This window comes from Lasioglossum baleicum, chromosome 5, assembly GCF_051020765.1.
Source record: "Lasioglossum baleicum chromosome 5, iyLasBale1, whole genome shotgun sequence".
In the NCBI taxonomy this organism is placed as follows: Eukaryota; Metazoa; Arthropoda; class Insecta; order Hymenoptera; family Halictidae; genus Lasioglossum; species Lasioglossum baleicum.
This window is the reverse complement of record NC_134933.1, coordinates 11273028-11292517: the sequence shown is the minus strand read 5'-3', so window position 1 is coordinate 11292517 and position 19490 is coordinate 11273028. Positions and strand designations below refer to the sequence as shown.

Here is a 19490-nt window from a genome sequence, read left to right as displayed (position 1 = left end):
GTGGGAATAAAGGGTTTGTGTTTCATGCGACAGAGACGCGAAAAAAACGAACGAGAGAAACGATCAGGATATCCAGGTTGCCTTTGAAATTCGTTTATCATCGTTGCAGCTCTCGTTTCCTTTTTATTATCGTTCGTAGCGGGTGTTAACGCGTGATATGTTCCTCCAGCTCGCTGGTCGACGATTTAATGGAACGGCACCGCGGAATTCGATCGATTTTATTCGGGTGTGGATCAAAATTTTGGTTTTGCGAATTAGGTTGAAACGTCGGACAACGGATGATTTTTATAGCTATATTATCGACGATACTTAGGACCGTTCACGAATCTCATTAATAATTTAAAAAAATTTAATTTTGATATTTCGTGTTGACACATTAACCCTTCCGATATTCAACAGCTATTCATTTAGTTTAATTGCCACAAATTGAGTACTCCAATGACAATTTTGATGTTCCGGGTCAAAATAGACCCAGACACATCCGTCGGAAGGCTCATGCACACGAGTGTCTCGTTATAAGGATCAGCCAGCCGGTTCTCCACGTGAAATACACTTTTGCTCGAATACTTAATTGATCGTTACCCTGACCAGCTGAAACGCGCGTGATCGATTACGTAAGCGACATCGGCCCGCAGAAACTGGCTCTCTCGACGAGACGTGTTCCAAGCATCGGGAACGCTTGTGGATCTCGCGGAGCACAATGACGTTGTCGGTGTCCCCGGAGTAAATCGCGTTCCAGTTTCGTTTCGAGATTTAGAACAAGTGCAACGAACGTCTACGGACGCTGTTGCGCGGCACCCTGCATTTAATGATATAATCCTCGAGGCAGTGGACAAGACCAGTCCGATTGTTCCCGTCCATCGTGCATTCCTTGCCGAACATGGAAGATTAATGTTTCCACGCGGACGAATAAACGTCCACCCTTTGACGCGTGTTTTTCTGCGGAATGCGTTTGACGTGTCGTAACGGTTGACGAGCTGTGCTCCGCTTGCTAACTGCGCTTTAAAACGATGCATTCGGAAATTCTCGGAACTCCTAAGTTTCTTATAATCGGTTAAACATTGATCGTTATGATGAAAAGTCCAATTTGATCGGCCATTTTTAACATTAAACCTACCAAGCACTAAAAGCAATTTAAATGTTCTAGCTTACAAAAATGACAAGACTCTATTTATTTAGATTTTGTGATAAAGAAATTTATCGAATGAACTTCCATGCAAGCAACTTCATAATTTCAATAATCGTAAAGTGAAAAATATAAAACCGGTCGTTTGACCGGCAGTGGTGGGTTTCAGTGTGAAATAATTCAGGCCAGAAAGTAAATCCTTGTGCATCGGCGATCGTGCGTGAGAACGTTCACTTTCAGCGGGGTTCAATCATCGAAAGATGTCCACATTCCGGATTAAACCGTTCTCTTCTTCCTTTCGAATTCACTTTATCTCGAGGAATCGGATTAACCGTGGCCCGAGAACTCGTTTATTCCATCGACGCGAAACGCAATTCCGTTCGGGCCGGGAACGAGCGTCGAAATCGAAACGATTATCAAATTTCAGCGAAGCAGCTTTCATCGACGAGAACAAAAAGAAATTTTAAGCATTGCAGGTCACTGGCTGGTTCGACGAGTCGCCAGATCAGGGGAATCGAATCCAGGGGAAAAAGTTACCCTCTCTCTACCGGATTAGTCACGTGACATCGTTGTAGAAGGGGAAGGCAGAGTGGGGGACAAGTCTTAATCCGGCGACTCTAGTCCCTAGAGACCGAATAACGTCCCATTTACCAGAAACGATTGCTTGGATCGGTCGGTCGTGCGGCCCTAATGGGAAAACGATTTCTTAATTGAATCGTATGGCTCATTATCGGCACGAGCGAATGGGATCCACGATTTCGCTGAAAGTACGAGTGAAGATATCGTTTCCCGACGCGAAATCTCGAGATTGATTAGAACAGTACGGCGCGTAATCAATCTTCGATAGGTGCTCGAAGCGAGTCGTTTAGTAAATGTAGATATAAGTAGCTTAATGATGATATTAGTATGACATGTTACTCTATCAAAAGTCCCTGTACCGATTTCATATGCAAATGCGACTGCAGAAGAAAAACTTTCTACCTGTGTTGCAAACCTGAGTGAAATAGAAATTTATTTTCTTTCTGAACGCTAAACCTACCGAGCTCTAACAATAGAATTTATACAGAATAATAATTTCAATAATTGTGAAATAAACAACCAGAAACCGGTCATTTGATGGGCGGTGGTAGATTTAGTGTTAATAGATTTTTTTGCATCCATGAGAAATTATTCGACAAATTAAAATAAACATATTTTTCAAACGTATGCGAATGGTCAGTGGAACTTTCTTCAAAGTGCCATTTTTCCACGAAGAAAAATCAAGCAGATTATCCGATTCCGTCACACTTTCGTACGTTTTCCACTGACCTCCGTTTCCGCGGGGTTAAACGTCTTCAGGGTTAATGATCCTGCGAGAGAATTTTCCTCGGTTATGTCTTCGACGTCACCGATCGAAGTCGCGGTGAAAGTGCGACATTACAAAAATAAATAAACGAATCCTCCGCGTTTACTATGCGCGAGTCCTAGAGATCGGTTCCATGAAAATCCCCCGTAATGCGAAGATTCTTTCGAATTATGGTGGATGTACCGAGCCGGTGAAGCACCGCAAGCGATCGCCGAGTTAACGACAATATAAACGTCTCGTTGCCTTTGATAAACACGCTAACGAAGGCGCTAAATTTCATCGTGAAAGTAAATAAATTGTGCTAAACGTTCGTTCGGAGGTGTCGCCGTAGAAAAATTTCGATTTTCTCCAATCGGAGGTGGTCGTTCTTATTTTTTCCAATGGTTCGTTGCCGATGACACGGCCTCTGGGAAAATCCCGCGGTACAGGAAACTAATGATGCGGGAACGATCTGTGTCATTAGCGGCCACGCTGTTCGTCCACCGGGAACATTAATAAAAACGGTAATGGATCGGTGGACGTTGTATATTGGTGACTTTGATGTGGCTCTCGTGCGCGAACCGCTTCACGACCGGATTCTTCTTCTTCTTCTTATCCTTCTTCGTCGTCGAGACACCGTCTCCGATATTTCTTTATTAATTTTTCTTCACCGCGTGCCGAAGCCCGCTGGTAAACAGGACGACTCGAGACGTAGTGGTCCTGGACTTCTTTGAATTTTATTCTATGAATCTTGAAGAAGAAAAGCAATTTATTCCTCGAAAAATGGTACCTACGAAATAATCATCTTCGAATGTTTGTTCTAGTTGCGACTTTTGTTTTCGACGTGACATTCGACATTGAAAAAGCGTGCAAAGCATTTGGCGAGATTGTTCGATCGGTGAAAGTAAAAAAGGGGATACGCTGGTGGCGAACCGAGCAAATGAATGGCCAAACGAAACATTCACCGTCTGTCGGCGATTCGCTAATGATTACACGGCACAGTCGGTCATCGAAGAAGCCGCGCGATGCGTCGACGAAAAGAGAAGGCTCGTCTTGTCGGTTCAAATAAATTATACAGCTCGAAATGAAAAAGTCGAATTCCGTGTCGCTAATTCTTCTCCGCGATGCCTTTGTCACGCTTCGTGATTGAATTAAAAATTAATTTCCGTCGTCAACATTCAGTACAATTAAGCTTAGCGAAGATTACACTTGCCAAATAAAAGTCAGAAGCTTTCTGGACCTATTGCAAAACGAAAAGTTTTAATGTTTTCCATTGTGCATGATTTACTCCGTGTTCCGATGATCGCGTCTGGTCCGAAGAATTCAGTTCAATTAATATTAGCGAGAACAAGTCTTGCAAAATAAAAATCAGAAGTTTTCTAGATCTTTTGCGAAATGCAAAGTTCTAAGGGAGGTTTTACTCACCTTTTCATGTTTTCCATTTTGCATGAGATCCGAGTTCCGATGATTCTGGTTTTGAAGAATTCCAGAAATGGCCCTCCGAAAGCAATACCAAAGCCACGTAAACACGTGACTTTTTCTTCGTGAGATTATTTACGGCCTCGTATAAGTTCGACCACTGACTGGCGCGTTCACACAGCGAGCGTGTTAAATAACATTTATGTTAATGGGCATAGGTGAGCCAATATCCTTCGAGAGAGGTTAAGATATTGCCGTTTCGTAACAACGTCGACTTTGTAGGCGTTTCCTATAATCGCACCATGCCTGGATATCTCTATTTGTGCCCCGGCAAAGGCGGAAACGTATATACTCGGAAGAAAAATCGGCAGAGTCGTGAGCACGCCAATAGAGCCTCGATGAACGAGCTGACCGCGGTTACTAATAGCGGCCGGAACAATGGTATATTTAAAATTTTATCGTTTCTTCAACAAGAACCGTTATGAATCACGTGTAATCGTGATTTAATAACTGAACGCGACTCGGCCACGGTTCCCTTCCAATTCCTCCTGTGCACTTTTCTCAATATTATTTCGTCATGTCCTAAGATTCTTTTCGGTCCATACACGCGGCAAATGTGAAATTCTTCAATAGCATTATGCAAATTTATTGTTCATTCACTTGTTCATGGATGGTTTAACACTAGATTTACGGGACACGTCAAAGTTGCGGGTTCTAAAATTAATTTACGATTATTAAGGTTGTAATGATGTATTTCTAGGAAATTTATTCAATACATTTATTCCTTGGACTATATAATACATAATTACCAATAAATCATGAGGCAAGTGGCTAAGATTGAAAATTCAGCTTCGTTGTGTTATACAGGGCGTCCCAAAACTGTTTTACTTCCTTGAAAATCCGTGATTTTCGTTGATAACTACTTAAAGAAGCCTCGCAGAACATTATCGCAAAGGAAGAATCACCGCTTTGAAGGAGGTACAACATTTCTAGGACACTCTGTATATATTCCAGCGTGATCGGGAGACTAATTTCATCGGACTTCACCTTAAATTCGAGCTTGATTGCTGCGGACGATTAAAAGAATCTCGGTCGGTGCATCGGGAGTGCAGTGTTTCTGTCGAGCGACACGGAAGTGGTTTGAATCGTCTTGATTGGGATTGCATTTAATCTCCACCAGATGCACGCCTACTATCGCCATCACTGTTCCATTCTAATATTCTCCATCCATAACGCCGCGCCGGTGCTCGGAACATTTATCAAATGGATATTTATGTGAAAGCTTGGCCCGCGTGCTTTTAGCGACCGCTTTCTTCCTGCTCGAGATAGCTCCGGTAACAAAGTGATTAGAGGAGCACCTCTCTCGCAGAATTTTCTCGCGTGGGTCGACTAGTTATGATAACTGTAATCAGCCGAGGGAACGGTTCGTGCGTCGAGGAGTGTGCCAATTGAATAGAATGGCTCTTGAAACGGACACAATGATGTGATCCCTGATAGACAGCGTGTAATGATAGCAAGAAAACCGGCTGACACGTTCCGAGCAGGTGTCGATTACTCTTACCTGAACGTAACATCCGTCTTCTCCTGAGCTGCACAATTTTTAAACCAATTTTAATGGGTCTGTTTCTGTTACGCTAAGTGTCCCGCCTAATTTGCATTGTTTTAATCATGAAAATTTTAAGGGATTCAATTTTTCCTGGGTTGTACCCTTTGATATTTCATGCTCATCATGAACATTGTTCTAGCAGAATAACGTTTCTAACTGGTATGTAATATTTTGGGTAGATACATTAAACAAGCGATTTATTTTGATATTTCATTGACAGTAGAACTAATAAATTGTTTTGAATAATTTACACGCGACAGAAGGAGAATTCTACGAACTTTATCCGCCCGATAAAATTTCAAAACCTCGACGTAAATAAAAGTCTTCTTACGTGGTTGCCAACCAGCGTTGCAATAACAACCTCGACGATTAATCATCGATCACAAGCTTCCCATAGTTTCCACGCCGGTATTGCGTTGCCCGAAGCTGGCAACCAACTTACGTGAGACAAGGGAATAATAACTGTCTAAGAGTTGGCCATCAGATTCTTATCAGTGACTAATCTGCACTCCCACCTATTTATCTTTCAACTGCTGAAACAATCTTGTTCGAGTGCTAATCCGTAACAATGAATTGTCCCTCGGTATCACGAAATTCGAGTCGTTCCACTCTGATTGATTGTTATAATTAATGACAGTACATCTTGGAACTCGTCGACAGCATGAGATGATTATTATTCTGCTGATCTTTATCCACCATAACAAGAGCCATTTAAAAATGACTTTCTGTCTTCTATCATTTTAGCAGATCGAAGTATAATGTACTAATCACAATTAATTGAATTTTTCTATTGTTCCAAAAATTGCAGCTATTTATTTTTGTCAGAAGTTCATAAAATCCAGAATCTATTGGTTACAATGTTTTCTTTAGAAGACAAATTTATTTCTGACGTTATAAAAATACGGTGAAGTCCTGTTTTCCCGATTAAACGGTGAATCGAAAGCGCATTAGGCACGGGGCCTAAATGACGTACGATAGAAATGATCTCGCCTGACATACTCATAACCCAAGCCAACATTTCCTCGAGATATCCAGCGTTTGAAAGCCCTGCGCGGCCATCAATCCTCGCAGCGGGAATTGCAATCGATATGCGCGCGAGTCTGCCTGAGCAAACTGTATCAATGTTCGTTACGCTTAACTCGCGCAAATTGAATTTGCAGTTACTTAAAGGCGACTCGGAATGCAATTTTGAAGAAGTAGTACGGCCATATGGTGCCGCGTCGAACCTAAATTGCATGAATTATTCTGCTAGCTTCGATTATAATGTCGTGTCGTGTCACGGCGACGATCAACGCGAATAAAAGACAACTTTCAACACAGGAACAGGGGGGTCCTCGATGAATAATATCGTATTATAAGCCGAAGTAAAAAATGTTGAAATTCACCGCGAGAACAATTTTTCAGTTTCATAGTAACTTTGATTGCTGCCTGTTGGCCTGTAAAGCTTCCCATTCGAAGGAACTTGTGCACGAATAATGTTCGCCGTTTGATTAATGACAGGACCGCGCGGTATCGGCGTCGTAGTATCTCGCTAGATGGAATCACAATTCGACCTAGCCGGAATAGGTTTAATCAACCTTTTCATTACCGGTGGGTATAGTGCTGTGTGTGTGTGTGTGCAGCCACGGTGTTTGATAGATCGTCTGCACGTCGAAGGTGACGACAATCTTTTAGTCGTCGCCCGCAACTATGAAACGCGAGTCGGAGCGGCCTCGGTTTATGTAAATCCGCCATTCAACAGACAGAGACCGTCGTCATGGTTTCCAGGTGGATTGACGAGACGCGAGTTCGATGCAAATAAAAATGTTACTTCGAGAGGACGATCAACAGGATATACAGTGTAGCCAAAAAGAATTTCAACACTTTTCCCATGTTCAATTTCTTTCTAAGCTATTTGTGCACGATATAGCCAGTGAAACACTGAGGACACGCGCGTTTTTGGTGTCTGGGAAATACTAAATATATATGTACAGTAAAGCCGTGACCTAAGAAAAATCTTCGGGTGCTTGCTGTTTCTTAGATCGTGTGGTTCTAGTATTTCTTTGCGATCTCGCAGATCACGCCGAACGTAGAAAAGGACAGCGCGTGTAAACACGGATCGCGCGACCGAGAACTTACTGCATACCACGGGAGTCGATGACGTAGATCGGTCCCGGAGCCTGTCCGGACCTGTCTCGCGCTGGCCGGCCGGGTGGGGGTAGCCGATTCTACTACGTCACAGACTCTCGGAGGGCAGCGCTAGGGCCTATCCGGACCTGCTCTGGCCGCAGTGTTATTCAATTAAAAAATGCCACAATTAAGTTGGTGAAAGGCGCATAAAAAATAATGAAGCTTCGTGATTACATTTGTAATTTTGTTATTCTAATTCGAATTTACCCACATCTTTGAACAAATTGGCCGCTATGGAAAAGCGCAGGTTTTGCGATCGATTATTCATCGTGGAGAATGAACGCTATCGTCTATGCGGGCAATAGGACCGTTAGACGGTTATGGCTGTACGAACGGTCGCGCGCGAGAAATGAAACCGAGCGGTATGTGCACGCGCGGTTTAAATCGGTGGAGCGTATTTATAAAGCGGTCCATAATGAAGCAGTTATGATGCTGACAGCACCGACGTGAACCTGCTGTTCGCGAACGCTGCCCGGCGTTCATAGAAAATGAAAAATCGGTGGTACCCGGACACTTTTCTTTTCTAATGATTTCGCCGGGTGCCGACCGCACCACGGCTGTAGAAAGTGATGTTTCTAATTTATGGAGTTATCGCGGCCTGGGCAACGATCAATTAACCTCGATCGCCGGTTCAGAAACCTGTTCAGTTTGTACGACACTTGTTCGAGTTTTCTTGGCACGTTTACACTAATCCGATGGACGCGTTAACTGCAGAGTGATTCGGTTCCAACGGACTTAATTGTTCGAGGCGGTTACGCAAGCGATCGTTAAACTGCGGAAGTTTATGGCAGTTCGCATTTCTCTGTACTGGTTTCGCGAATGCGGGAAGTGATCTGAAACCTATTTCCTCCCCGACTGGTTTTTACGGAATTTCGCGAGAAATAAAAGTGTTTATTAAGAGGTGCTATAAGTGTGCAAAATCTAGTATGTTTTTATCGATCCGAGTCGAAAGAGTTTGAACGCTTCGAACGTGCAATTCATCGCGCAGAACATGCAACATATCTTCGGCAAAATTTCTTGCACACATTTGTCATGGCGCATTTATCAAGATATTTCAAAATCCTTATTGCAATTGAAAAGCTTAACTCGATTTAGATTGGCGTCAGCTATGTTGCAACTTTTACGGGAATCGATTTCTGTGCAAATATCGTGCGCGTTTCTTTCGCAAACATCGAAATGATAATTCTATTGGTTTCTTAACCCCTTGCCGTAACATTTTCTTTACAGTTACAGCGATTAAAACGTCTTTAACCCCAAAAATGTCGAAGAAGGAAGGGAAATTTAATATTGATTACTAGATCGTGGATCTTTATGCAAAATAGAAATGTTTTGCATTTATTGTGGGAAGCAGGCGTAGCATAAAAATTGATTTCATCCCTTAACGACTTTGTTACATTAAAATCAACATTCTGGAACTTTTTTAATCTTTGTTTTATATTTCACTGAACCAATTTCTTTATAAATGCATCACGATCCACGGTCTATTGATTACAATGGAATCAAATTTTGTTTCATCTAAAAAGAAACGCGTAACATTCATATTTGTTAGGCTTCGTTAAAATCGTCACCACGAGTCTGACTCTAAAGTACGGCAAGGGGTTAATACGTATACACAACCACGTTGTTTTCGTCAACTTCTCTTAACTGTGTCGTTTCTTTTGGGCAGGAGGAGATCGGTGAGATCATAGAATCAGCGCCGACGACGCCGTTGACCGTCCCGAACGAGCCTAGGTATCCTACGCAGGCCACGGTCCAGCCGTTGAGGTTCACGGACGAACGGTACGGGACGGAGCCGCGTCCGTCAAAGGCCTGTGTGTTCCGAAGACAGAACTCCGTAGGCAGATGCTGCACCTTCACGGACGATATAGGCGATTGGTCGAACAATATCCTCGCGGAGTTGAACACAATCATCGCGAACGAAATCAACGAGCTGAGCAAAGAGAAATCGCGACAGGAGTCGGACCGGCGTCGTCGAAACAAGGAAGACTCCAGGATCGTGCAGTACAAGGAGCTGTTGAACGAGTTCGGCATATCGGACAGCGAGAGTTCCGCGGGAAGCTCGTGCGAGACGAGCACCGATCGATCATCCGGCCGGCAAAACAAGGAGAGCCGTGATCGACGAAATGGAAAGTTGTTCGCCGACGAGACAGAGTATCGCTTCCTGTTGAACTCCGACTACGACGAGCCGCAAGATCGGGTCGTATCGACGGAAGCTGGTCGTAGAAAGAGCGGCAGTTTGCCGGGGAACTTGCAGGGCCTGATAGATAGGCGAGAGGAAAGATACGGGTCCGGAGATGTCCTGAATTCGGACTACGACGAGCCAAACGATTCATCTCCGATGAGCAGCTTGATGGGCAACCAAATCGATCGGAACAGTGCCAGCCTACCCTCCCAGCTGGACCGTGGCCACGAGAGGGAAAGACAGCGCGTGAACTACCTGGACAACAGCTATGATCAACCAAAGAAACACGTAGAAATAAGCTCGAGGACCAATGAAGTCGACGTCAAGGTCATCACCAGTACGCCTTACAATCTTTGCCTGGCGGAGAAGGTTCGCATCGACGAATCGAACGCGAAATTACCGCCGAGACAACGAGCGGACGCCCACAGGAAGACCAGTCTGCCGTTGAATCTGATGAGCCAGAAACGAAGGAGGACACCGAGGCTGGCCAGGATACGACGCAACAACGAGGATCACACGGATCCCGACTACGATTTCGACCAGGATAAAATTCCAACCGTTGGGATGAGATCGTTGGAGAGCAACGGGGCGAGATCAGCGCCGGTCACGCCAACCGAAGAGAAGAAGTCCCCCTTCTCGAAACTGTTATGGAAGAAGCACACGCCCGTGTTCCACGAGAACGCAGAGGACGTCGTTCTCGTGCGAGTGTCCTCGTTGCCGGATCAGGACTTTCTTCATTTGGAGAACGAGACGGGGAACGAGACGTCCGGCAGGGATCGGATTAATTCGAAGGACGGCAAGAAGAGGGCCGTCTCACCGTTGACTTTACGCTCTGACGTATCGGCGAAACGGTTGTCCGAGTCTGATAAGGATATCAGGCAAATCAGCCCGGTCGATCTGAAGAAGTTCTCGCTTTCGAGATCGAGGGGCAACGACGTGGGTGTCAGCTGCGATCTGCCGGAAGATGACAATGTTGAGTCGGTTGACAGCGCTGATAGCGCCAAGTTCGAACGGATGGCGAACGCCGACGCTAACAAAATAATGGACGAGCAGAACTCCAGGTCCGGTTCGGTAAGTTCTGATCTTTTCGTCTGACGAATACAGTCCGGCGAAAAAGCGTTCGGTCGTTTTAAACAATTTTCTAAATAGTGAACTAGACGGTCAAAATAGCATTTTGAACAATCCAATTGTTCGGATAATAAAACATACATATATTCACTGAAAGTGTGCAGGATGGTTCATTTATCCTGGGACAGGTTAATACCTTGCAAACCGGACGTTTTCCAAAAAAATTTGACAAACGAGACTTCTTCGTAGAAATCCGATGACCGCATTCTGCAGTTCGAATCTCTCCTCCGAGTAATGAGTCAATATACTTTCAGCTACCAATTTCTCTTCAGTCACTATTATCGAAGATTCGAAATGGCTCTGGCTCGTGTTGCACGAACAGTCCACCTCTGGATTCGCTCACTTGTTCTGACATGGCCACGCAAACTTCGCCAGCTATTTCAAGAAGTTCAAGCTTCACGTGGGTCAGCGATTGCGAGTCACCTCGGGGTAAGTTTCCTGCCTGTTTGTGTGTCCTTAAAACTTCCATCATCTTCCGTTGGCGATCATTATTCGCAGTTCCATTTTGTCTTTTCATTCTACGGACGACAAATCTTGTACAGTTAAAAAGTATATTAATGAGAACTCCTTTTTTCCTAATTTTTTAAAAATTCGTTTTATCAGCGAAGAATTGTCCTTATTCAAATGTCCATAATGTTACTGAACAATTTTTCACCAACATTGTCAAGATTAATTGTCCGCAAGTGTCAAGATGATATAACTGGTCAGTTATATATGCAGTGAAATAATATCAACGTATTTTTATTGTCCGTCGACTGCAGTACGTGAATTAATGTCGCTTTGTAGTCCGCGTAAATTCAAATCGTCACCTTCTACAAGTTTGAGCTCGAAAGAGCCTGACGGATACAAATTGTCTCATTCTTATCTTTAAATTGATGTTCTCAGCGGAATCGCAAATGGATTCTCAGTCGTTACAAGATGAGAGCACATTGGATCCAGCTTCCCCGCAAGACACCGTCGACGACGACAATAGATCCTCGTCCTCGTCGCAGGATCTACTTCAGAGCATGGATGAGATTTCCTCCGGAAGTCTGTCGCCGGATACGACCGACAGAGCGTCTCCGCTTGAAAGTGGCATTGGCACTGCCAGTCCACCGAGGAGTACAGATCGACGGATTGTTAAGTGTAAGTGAATTATCGTTTCTTGCAAACTGTCTTAAACTCGAAAATCTCTGTCGAATTGTCCTTTCAATACAGCATCATTGGAATTTCAATCTTTTTCGTATGAAGTGTACACTTCTCTTTTGTTTTTTTTTGAGCTTCCACAATCGTCTGAAAACATAAACGATATTCGGGTTGAACTGTACCTTGGGTAACCAGTAATGTTTGCCTTTCTCTCATGTAATCCTGTAGATTTTGGAGAGCAACTGCCAAAAATCCAAGTTCCAATTCTAGGAGGTCAGTGGTTCAAAAGTTATGGCTGTTGTAACTTGAGCGATTTTCAGCGTTCTTGACACGTAAGGGCGCCGCCATGTTGGGTGAGAGACACTACGCTGCCATCTAGCGGTTTCGCTCGTTAGACGCCGCGCAACGCTGTGTACGTACCAATATGGCGGCGCCCTTACGTGTCAAGAACGCTGAAAATCGCTCAAGTTACAATAGCCATAACTTTTGAACCACTGACCTCCTAGGATTGAAACTTGGATTTTTGACAGTTGCTCTCCAAAATCTACAGAATTACATAAGAAAAAGGCAAAAATGTCTAGGCTGCAGCCGAAATCCGAGTTGTTTGCAAAGTGGGTTTCGCTTGATTGTTGCAGCCCCGTCGTCGAGCAAGTGTCACCGCAAGGAGACGTGGGAGAGGATCCGGCGGCGTCCATCGAAGTTGAGTTCGCGGAACGACAAGCATTCGCAAGACGTGTGGATCAAACGCGAAAGCGTGCACACGCAAACGAAAGAAACCGACGACCAATATTCCCAGGACGCGGTGGACAGCAGCAGCGGTCTCGACGACACCCTCCCCAGGTTGAAGCCGCTTCGACCAACGAATCTGCCTCTCTGTGAGTGTTCATTAACGTGTGCGCCGATCTATCGGCCCGCTAATGGAGCCTCTAAACACGTTGCACGCATATCCGTTCCACGGAGATGAAAATTACGCGCGGCATGAAAGCTCGCCGTTTCGAACGACAATATTTTCCAAAGTCAAACACCACTTTTGTCCTGTCCGTTTGCGAAGCAATTAACCGTCGCCGCGCGTCCGATGACCGAATCGGAAAAATTTCGGTGAAAATTAATGCTGCCCGCCGCGGTCGCTACGGAAATAGATGAAGAGTATAAATATTCATAACCCCGTGAAGAGTACCGAGTCGGAATAAAATGGACGGTGAATTTATACGACGTCCCTTAATGGCCGCGCGATGACTGCTATTTTTCTGCCCCGAACCGAGCATATCGGTTTTATTCCGCAATTAACTGTATTTTATAACGTTCGCGGATTGTGTATCCTGTAGTCAAATAATTTATTGCGACTCGACAGTAACGAACGCACGGTACAAATATTATTTCGGTTAGTCCCTTGCTGTGCGATTACTTTTCGATTGAAACTTTTTTGTTTTCGAGCATTTTCTAAAGTACAATAGATAATTACCACGACTCGTTTTCTTCGTGTACAGGTCTGTCCACAACTGCGAGTAGTTCTTTGAGTTCTGGCGAATTGTTAGAAACACCACCGCGTGCGCCATCATCCCCTTCGGCAGCGAGTCTTCAGCTGAAACCAGAACCTCTGGCTGTAGAAATGGGTGGAAAAAGTAGTAGTGCGCCATTGTTGGAGAACAACGGTCCAGAGAAGCCCAACGGGAAGGTGCCGGTAAGTTTTCAACCCTGTTTTGCTGTTTTTTATTTTATTTTATTAACAAATAGAGTATTTATCGCAATAAGTAAAAACTTTTTCATATTGATGACGGAAGTACCTGGCCCAGTTATAGAAAACTTTGTCAGAATCAGTTCTATTTCCACGAAGACCTTCAATGACATTTCTTTATCCGTTCTCATCAGAACCTATAACGCGAGGACGTCCTTTAAGAAAAGATCCATAGGCTATGTTCGTATAAGTTATACTTCAACGAACACTTCCGATGACATTTCGTCATCCGTTCTGATCAGAACATATAACTAGACTGCGGATTGGATGCATTTATGATAAAAATGAGCAAGCACAATTTAAAGCAGTGGACATATTAAAAAGATTTACGGACATCAATGTATTGGTTTCAGCTGAATCCGATAATTAAAAGAAGAAAGAAATTTTCATTTCTCTCCTGTCTTGCAATCAGAGTTCGGCAAAAATTTTATTTAAATAAAAATTTCAAATAAAGTGGGTTTAAAACCCACTTGGAAAAAATCCACTTTATTCGTAATTTTTATTTAAGTAAAATTTTTGCCCAACTCTGCTTGCAATCAATACAAACATTTTTTATTTTGCACAAAGATCCGCAGTCTACATTATAATGCGAGGACGTCCTTTAAGAGGGTAGTCTCGTTTCCATGCAAAGATAAGGTTTCTCAGTAGTCAAAAGCGCTAGATAAAAGATCAATCTAAGCCTCAGTCGGTCTCAAAAGTCTTATTTTTACGTTTACGAGGCGTAATTTGCATTATTCGGCAGCATAAAGCTGTCACAACTCTATAAAAATAGCTGCATTCGCAACTTTATGCTTCCGAATAATGCAAATGATTTTAATGCACTGCTCGTAAACGTGAAAAAAAAGACTTTTGAGGGCGAGTACGGCCTACATTGACCTTTTATCTAGCGCCTTTGACTACTGAGAAACCCCATGTTTGCATTATCGGGAAATAAGAAGGCACATTCCGGATCCTTGCAATCTTCGAAAAACGAGTTTACTGCTATAAGCTGCCGAATAATGCAAATTACGACTGTCGCCTAAATTGATCTTTTGTCTAGCGATTTTGACTACTGAAAAGCCCTTACTTTGCATTATCGAGAGATGAGAATCCTGGAAACGAGTCTACCGCCTTAAGAAAGATCCATAGGCTTTCCAATAAAATTGATTATGACGATACCCGCTAGAACCAGCAGATATTTGGGGTGCGCGATCCTTTTGTCGCGGAGTGTATGATAAATAATCGACTGACAACTGTCGAGCCGGTTACGAGGCAGCCCCGTGTCCCGGCAATGTTTCTTTAAATATCGATAACAAGCTTGCGCATGGGCTCGAGGAGTGCACGAAGTTCGGAGGTTTAGCGAAGAGTATCGTCCTAGCTTCAATAGGGTGCATTAATCACGTAGCAGTAAAGCGTGTATGGCATTTGGCATCGCGATAACCGAGCGCAGATACGTTCCACAGGACTGTTGCTCTCCGTTCGGTGATCCGCGCTTATGGGCCACCATTAGTCTCTGCCCACGTGAAGCGTGTACGTTGCGTGGCATTGACCATCGCGAACACGGTATTTGTATTTGACTCGGCTGTTGCTCGGCGTACACAGCCCGTGTGGGCCGCGGCCGGCCGCAGCGGAGGCCATCGTAAGATTGACACTTTGTTGGCACGATGAACCTTAATTTCCCTTTCATGACAGGTATCTCCACCTGCTACGCCGCCGAGTAGAATGTCCTGCAAATTAACCGATTCGTTGCTCAGGTGGGATCTGGTAAATCCCACCAGATACACTCGGGAGCAAAACCCCAGTGGTACCATTTCATACAGCGAACCACAGTAATGTTCGGACACTTTTAAAAGGACAATCACTTTTTTAATAGCAGATCAAACGACTTTGATATTTTTGTTACAGCAATTAGTTGACTGCAAGACGAGAAAAGAATTTTTTTTAAAATTGCAACTGGTCGGTATTACAGAGAATATACCAGAAGATGTTGTTTACAACTTTTTTGATGGGGGCCTATTAGAAAATATATTTGTAGAGCTGTATCAATTATACGTATTCTGAAAATTTCATCAAAATAGGTCAACGTTGCGATAAGATACAAACTTTTAAATATGGTGAAGCATGTGGTGTTACTGATATGTGATTAAAAATAAAAAAAGATTATTTACTAGAAATTTATTAAATCCAGACCAACGTGGTAGTGGAATTTTTATCGGAGCCCATTCGAGTGCAAAGGATTAAATTGTTCATTGTGTCTTTCTTTATCACAGCTACGTTCTGCTCCAAGAATTTATTTATAGCATGTTCCTTTTTATCCTAGCATGTATTAGTGGAGACATGCTTTGTACAGCTGTAATGTACAATTTTAGTCTTTTTTCGCGTCACATGCAACGGTTTATCGCTCGCTGGCCCGATCGTTTCAACGCGCTCGACGCTATTCAGAGTTTCCGCGGAAATATCGGCCGACCAGTTTACGAAATGAAAAGTACCAGCCTGTGAATCGGTGCCGAAAGATATCCTTTTTCGGAGCAGCGCTTTTCAACTGTGATCAATACGCTGATATTCCGAGCCGGCGCTGACTGTAAAAGCGGATCACGTTGTTAATTGCCGGATTTTACATGTTCGAGACTTTCTGAAAGAACGCGTTACTCGCAGGTTTTTAATTTCTGGTGATGGGACGAAGCTTGTCGTTGAGGTGGAAGCAAGAGGGTATTAAGCTAGAGTGATTGAAGGGCCGCTTATCGATGATACCGATGCTTGTCATAAAATTGAAAGTTTGTTAGCCGGATGGAGATCTTAAATTCTCCCCTCACGGCAGGGTTCACCGCGTGTACTCGATATCTCCCAGCTCGATCTGATTTTCTTCGATGTAACGTACACGTATCGTCGGACAATGATTGTACAATTGATATTTCGTGAACTTGATGAGCTTAATTCTCCTCACGACGGGTATCTCCACCTACTCTCGAGATCATCGATGTATGTATCTTCCGAATGAATCGCACCAGTACCGATAACATCGGACGCGGACGTGCCTCGAATATTTCTTCTTATCAATTTTTATTCAAATTGACCCGCGACGTGACGTCGCAGCGCCGAGCGACACTGAAATTCTACTTTGTTGTAGAACGACTAAATGGAGTTCGGACCGAACGAAATAATTACTGAACAATATAAAATAGCTTTAATGAACTTAATCGCTTACGTTTTATCGACATTGTGGAACTTGTAAATTTTACGATCTCAAATTCAATGTTTAACTCGAAAATTAAGCATTTCTTTCGACCCAGAATATTTTCATTCTCTATAATTTTTTAAATTTGGTGAATATAAAATTGATATACCTCATACAATACTTAAACGTTCAGTAGTTGATTAGATACCAACATGTCTACTAATATAAACAATATTTTAAATAATGGCAATTTTTAGTGGCGCCTCGGAATCACCACTCAAGTGCTAAGGGTTAATAGATTTTTTCTATGTACCGGTGCGGTGATTTAATCACGGAACCACTGATATAGAAAGTAATAAATTTAGTTCCTATTTGGGAACGAGGAAAATCGATACTGTAATGGAGTCTCGATAATCGGTTAAACTGTGCGCTCGTTATTTTTAAAGCCTTGATCAACAATTTGCACAGTTAATAGGCTGCTACCAGTTTACCCAATCCCAGTTTACTCCACAGGTTTATCATTCTCATTTCGTCGTGATTGCCCACTTCGATTTAGCGTGTATGTTGTTTAATAAGACGGCTGCAAAATCGGAAAATGTATTAAAAACTATCGAAGTACGATCCTGCATAAATTTCGTCTAGAAACCGGTATTTAAGTACTTACCCGTGTACTTAAATTGTGTTTCTACAACCTAGAGTAATTTGTTAAAAACCGGAAATAAATGGCAGTTGACTTTTTTCTTGTAGATGCAAAATATTTAAGATCCAAACATTTTTATGAAATTTTTATGGATTTTATCACATAAATGAAGATTCGATTGCATATAAATTTTCAAAGGATTTTTAATGACAGTTTAATTTGAGAATCAATGCTCTAGTTAAAGCCTCCCTCTATTTTAATGTGAAGTATTTTTATGAATTTTATCATAAATGAAGATTTGATTGCAAGGGAATGTTCAAAGGTTTTTTAATGACAGTTTAAGTTGAATGAACGTTTTAATTAAACCCTCCCTCTATTTTAATACGAAGCCGTGGGGATGGAATAAATTGTTTCATGATAAAAAGCATCGAATTCTGCGGCTGCCTAATAGATCAAATAATATACAGGATTTCTGTGAGAATTTTAGTCCAGCCAGATATTGTAACTCATACTCTGGCACAAACCATGGTGGACAACCGGTCTACGTAAATTGTTCAAGGCCACCGTGGACGCTTTGATGCTAAAAACGACTCTTCGCGTCGATGCACAACCGCACATCCAATACTCTATTTACCTCGAGAATTTTTTGCTGCTCCTAGCACTGAATAAAATACCGGCTGAACTTTCAGAGCGAAATATGAAACTTATCATCGCGTATATGTATATTCGCTGAAGTAATTTCGACCTTTGGACCAACGCCATAATCCAAATTATGATATTTGATTTCTTATGCTTTTATTCAGCAACTACAGTATTGAAACATTTCGTTCTCCAGAAAAAGGAAACTGTTCGAGGTGCTTGAGTGGATTTGTTTAATTCGATAGGAAAGCTCTGTTTCACGACGAATTAAAAATTACATTGAAAAAGAGAATATTCAATTACAACTTTACGAAATATTAACGGGTATTCTCCGTTCGCTGAATAATTATTTCCACTGGAGGCTAAAATTAATTTCTCCCGGTGCACTTGAAAAAACAGATGCGAAGCTTTTAGCTCTCCGTTCACAATTAATTTTCTATGAGCTCCTCCGTTACGTCAGACGTGCTGCTAAATATTTTCGTGTTTTTAGTCTGTGCCAGGATGCATCTAATGAAAAAATGGCGCAGAGAGAGACGCTTTGGAACCGAAATAAACCCATTTCTTGATAACATAGCAAATACGAGTAAATTTCGGTTTTCCTTATTTTTCACATTAAAGTAAATGTTGCAATTTCACCAAATATTGAATTGCGCAAACTATCCGCGCTCGCGCACGCTGTAAAGCGAATGTTTATGCAGCTAAGAATATAAATTACAACAACATGGGCTCTACAGGTGTTGCACTCTGTTGCCTTCGAATATTTTTATTATCCCCAGGCGTTGAATAGTATATAAACTTTTCAATACACACAGGCAATGTTATGCACATGGACGAAAAGATCGACAAATTTATCGATCTACTCGTTGCTTAGTTACAACCCCGAGCGCATAAATCACGAGCACCTTGAACAGTTATACCATAGAAGTGTTATTAATTGTTAACACCACGTACTTCAACGGTAATTTAATCGGGGCTTCACTTATTTCCATATTTATGGGTCAACTTTATAACAAGGCTTTCGCGAACCAAGAGTTACCAACATAAATATTGTGTATCATGATTTATAGAAAATAGTCCCGGTATTGATAAGCGTACTTCGTGCTTTAAGACGCAAAGTTCGAGTGCGCGACCAAACATTTAATTAAAAATCAATGGTTTATGATTACTAATAATTAACTTTCGTCGAACAAGATGTAACCAGTTCATGAAAGAATTTACTTTTATTTATGTTTGAAAACGAGAC

At 42.6% G+C, this 19490-nt stretch overlaps 1 protein-coding gene across 1 annotated transcript in view; it reads left to right on the top strand.

Annotated features, from left to right (window-relative positions):
• Cv-c (RhoGTPase activating protein) overlaps positions 1–19490 on the top strand; it is a 339069-nt gene that overhangs the window by 105895 nt on the left and 213684 nt on the right. The window contains exons 3-7 of the mRNA XM_076423653.1: positions 9311–10897; positions 11209–11383; positions 11840–12079; positions 12715–12954; positions 13567–13760. Of these exons, the coding sequence (XP_076279768.1) occupies positions 9311–10897; positions 11209–11383; positions 11840–12079; positions 12715–12954; positions 13567–13760 (2436 nt within the window). The remainder of the gene's footprint in view (positions 1–9310; positions 10898–11208; positions 11384–11839; positions 12080–12714; positions 12955–13566; positions 13761–19490) is intronic.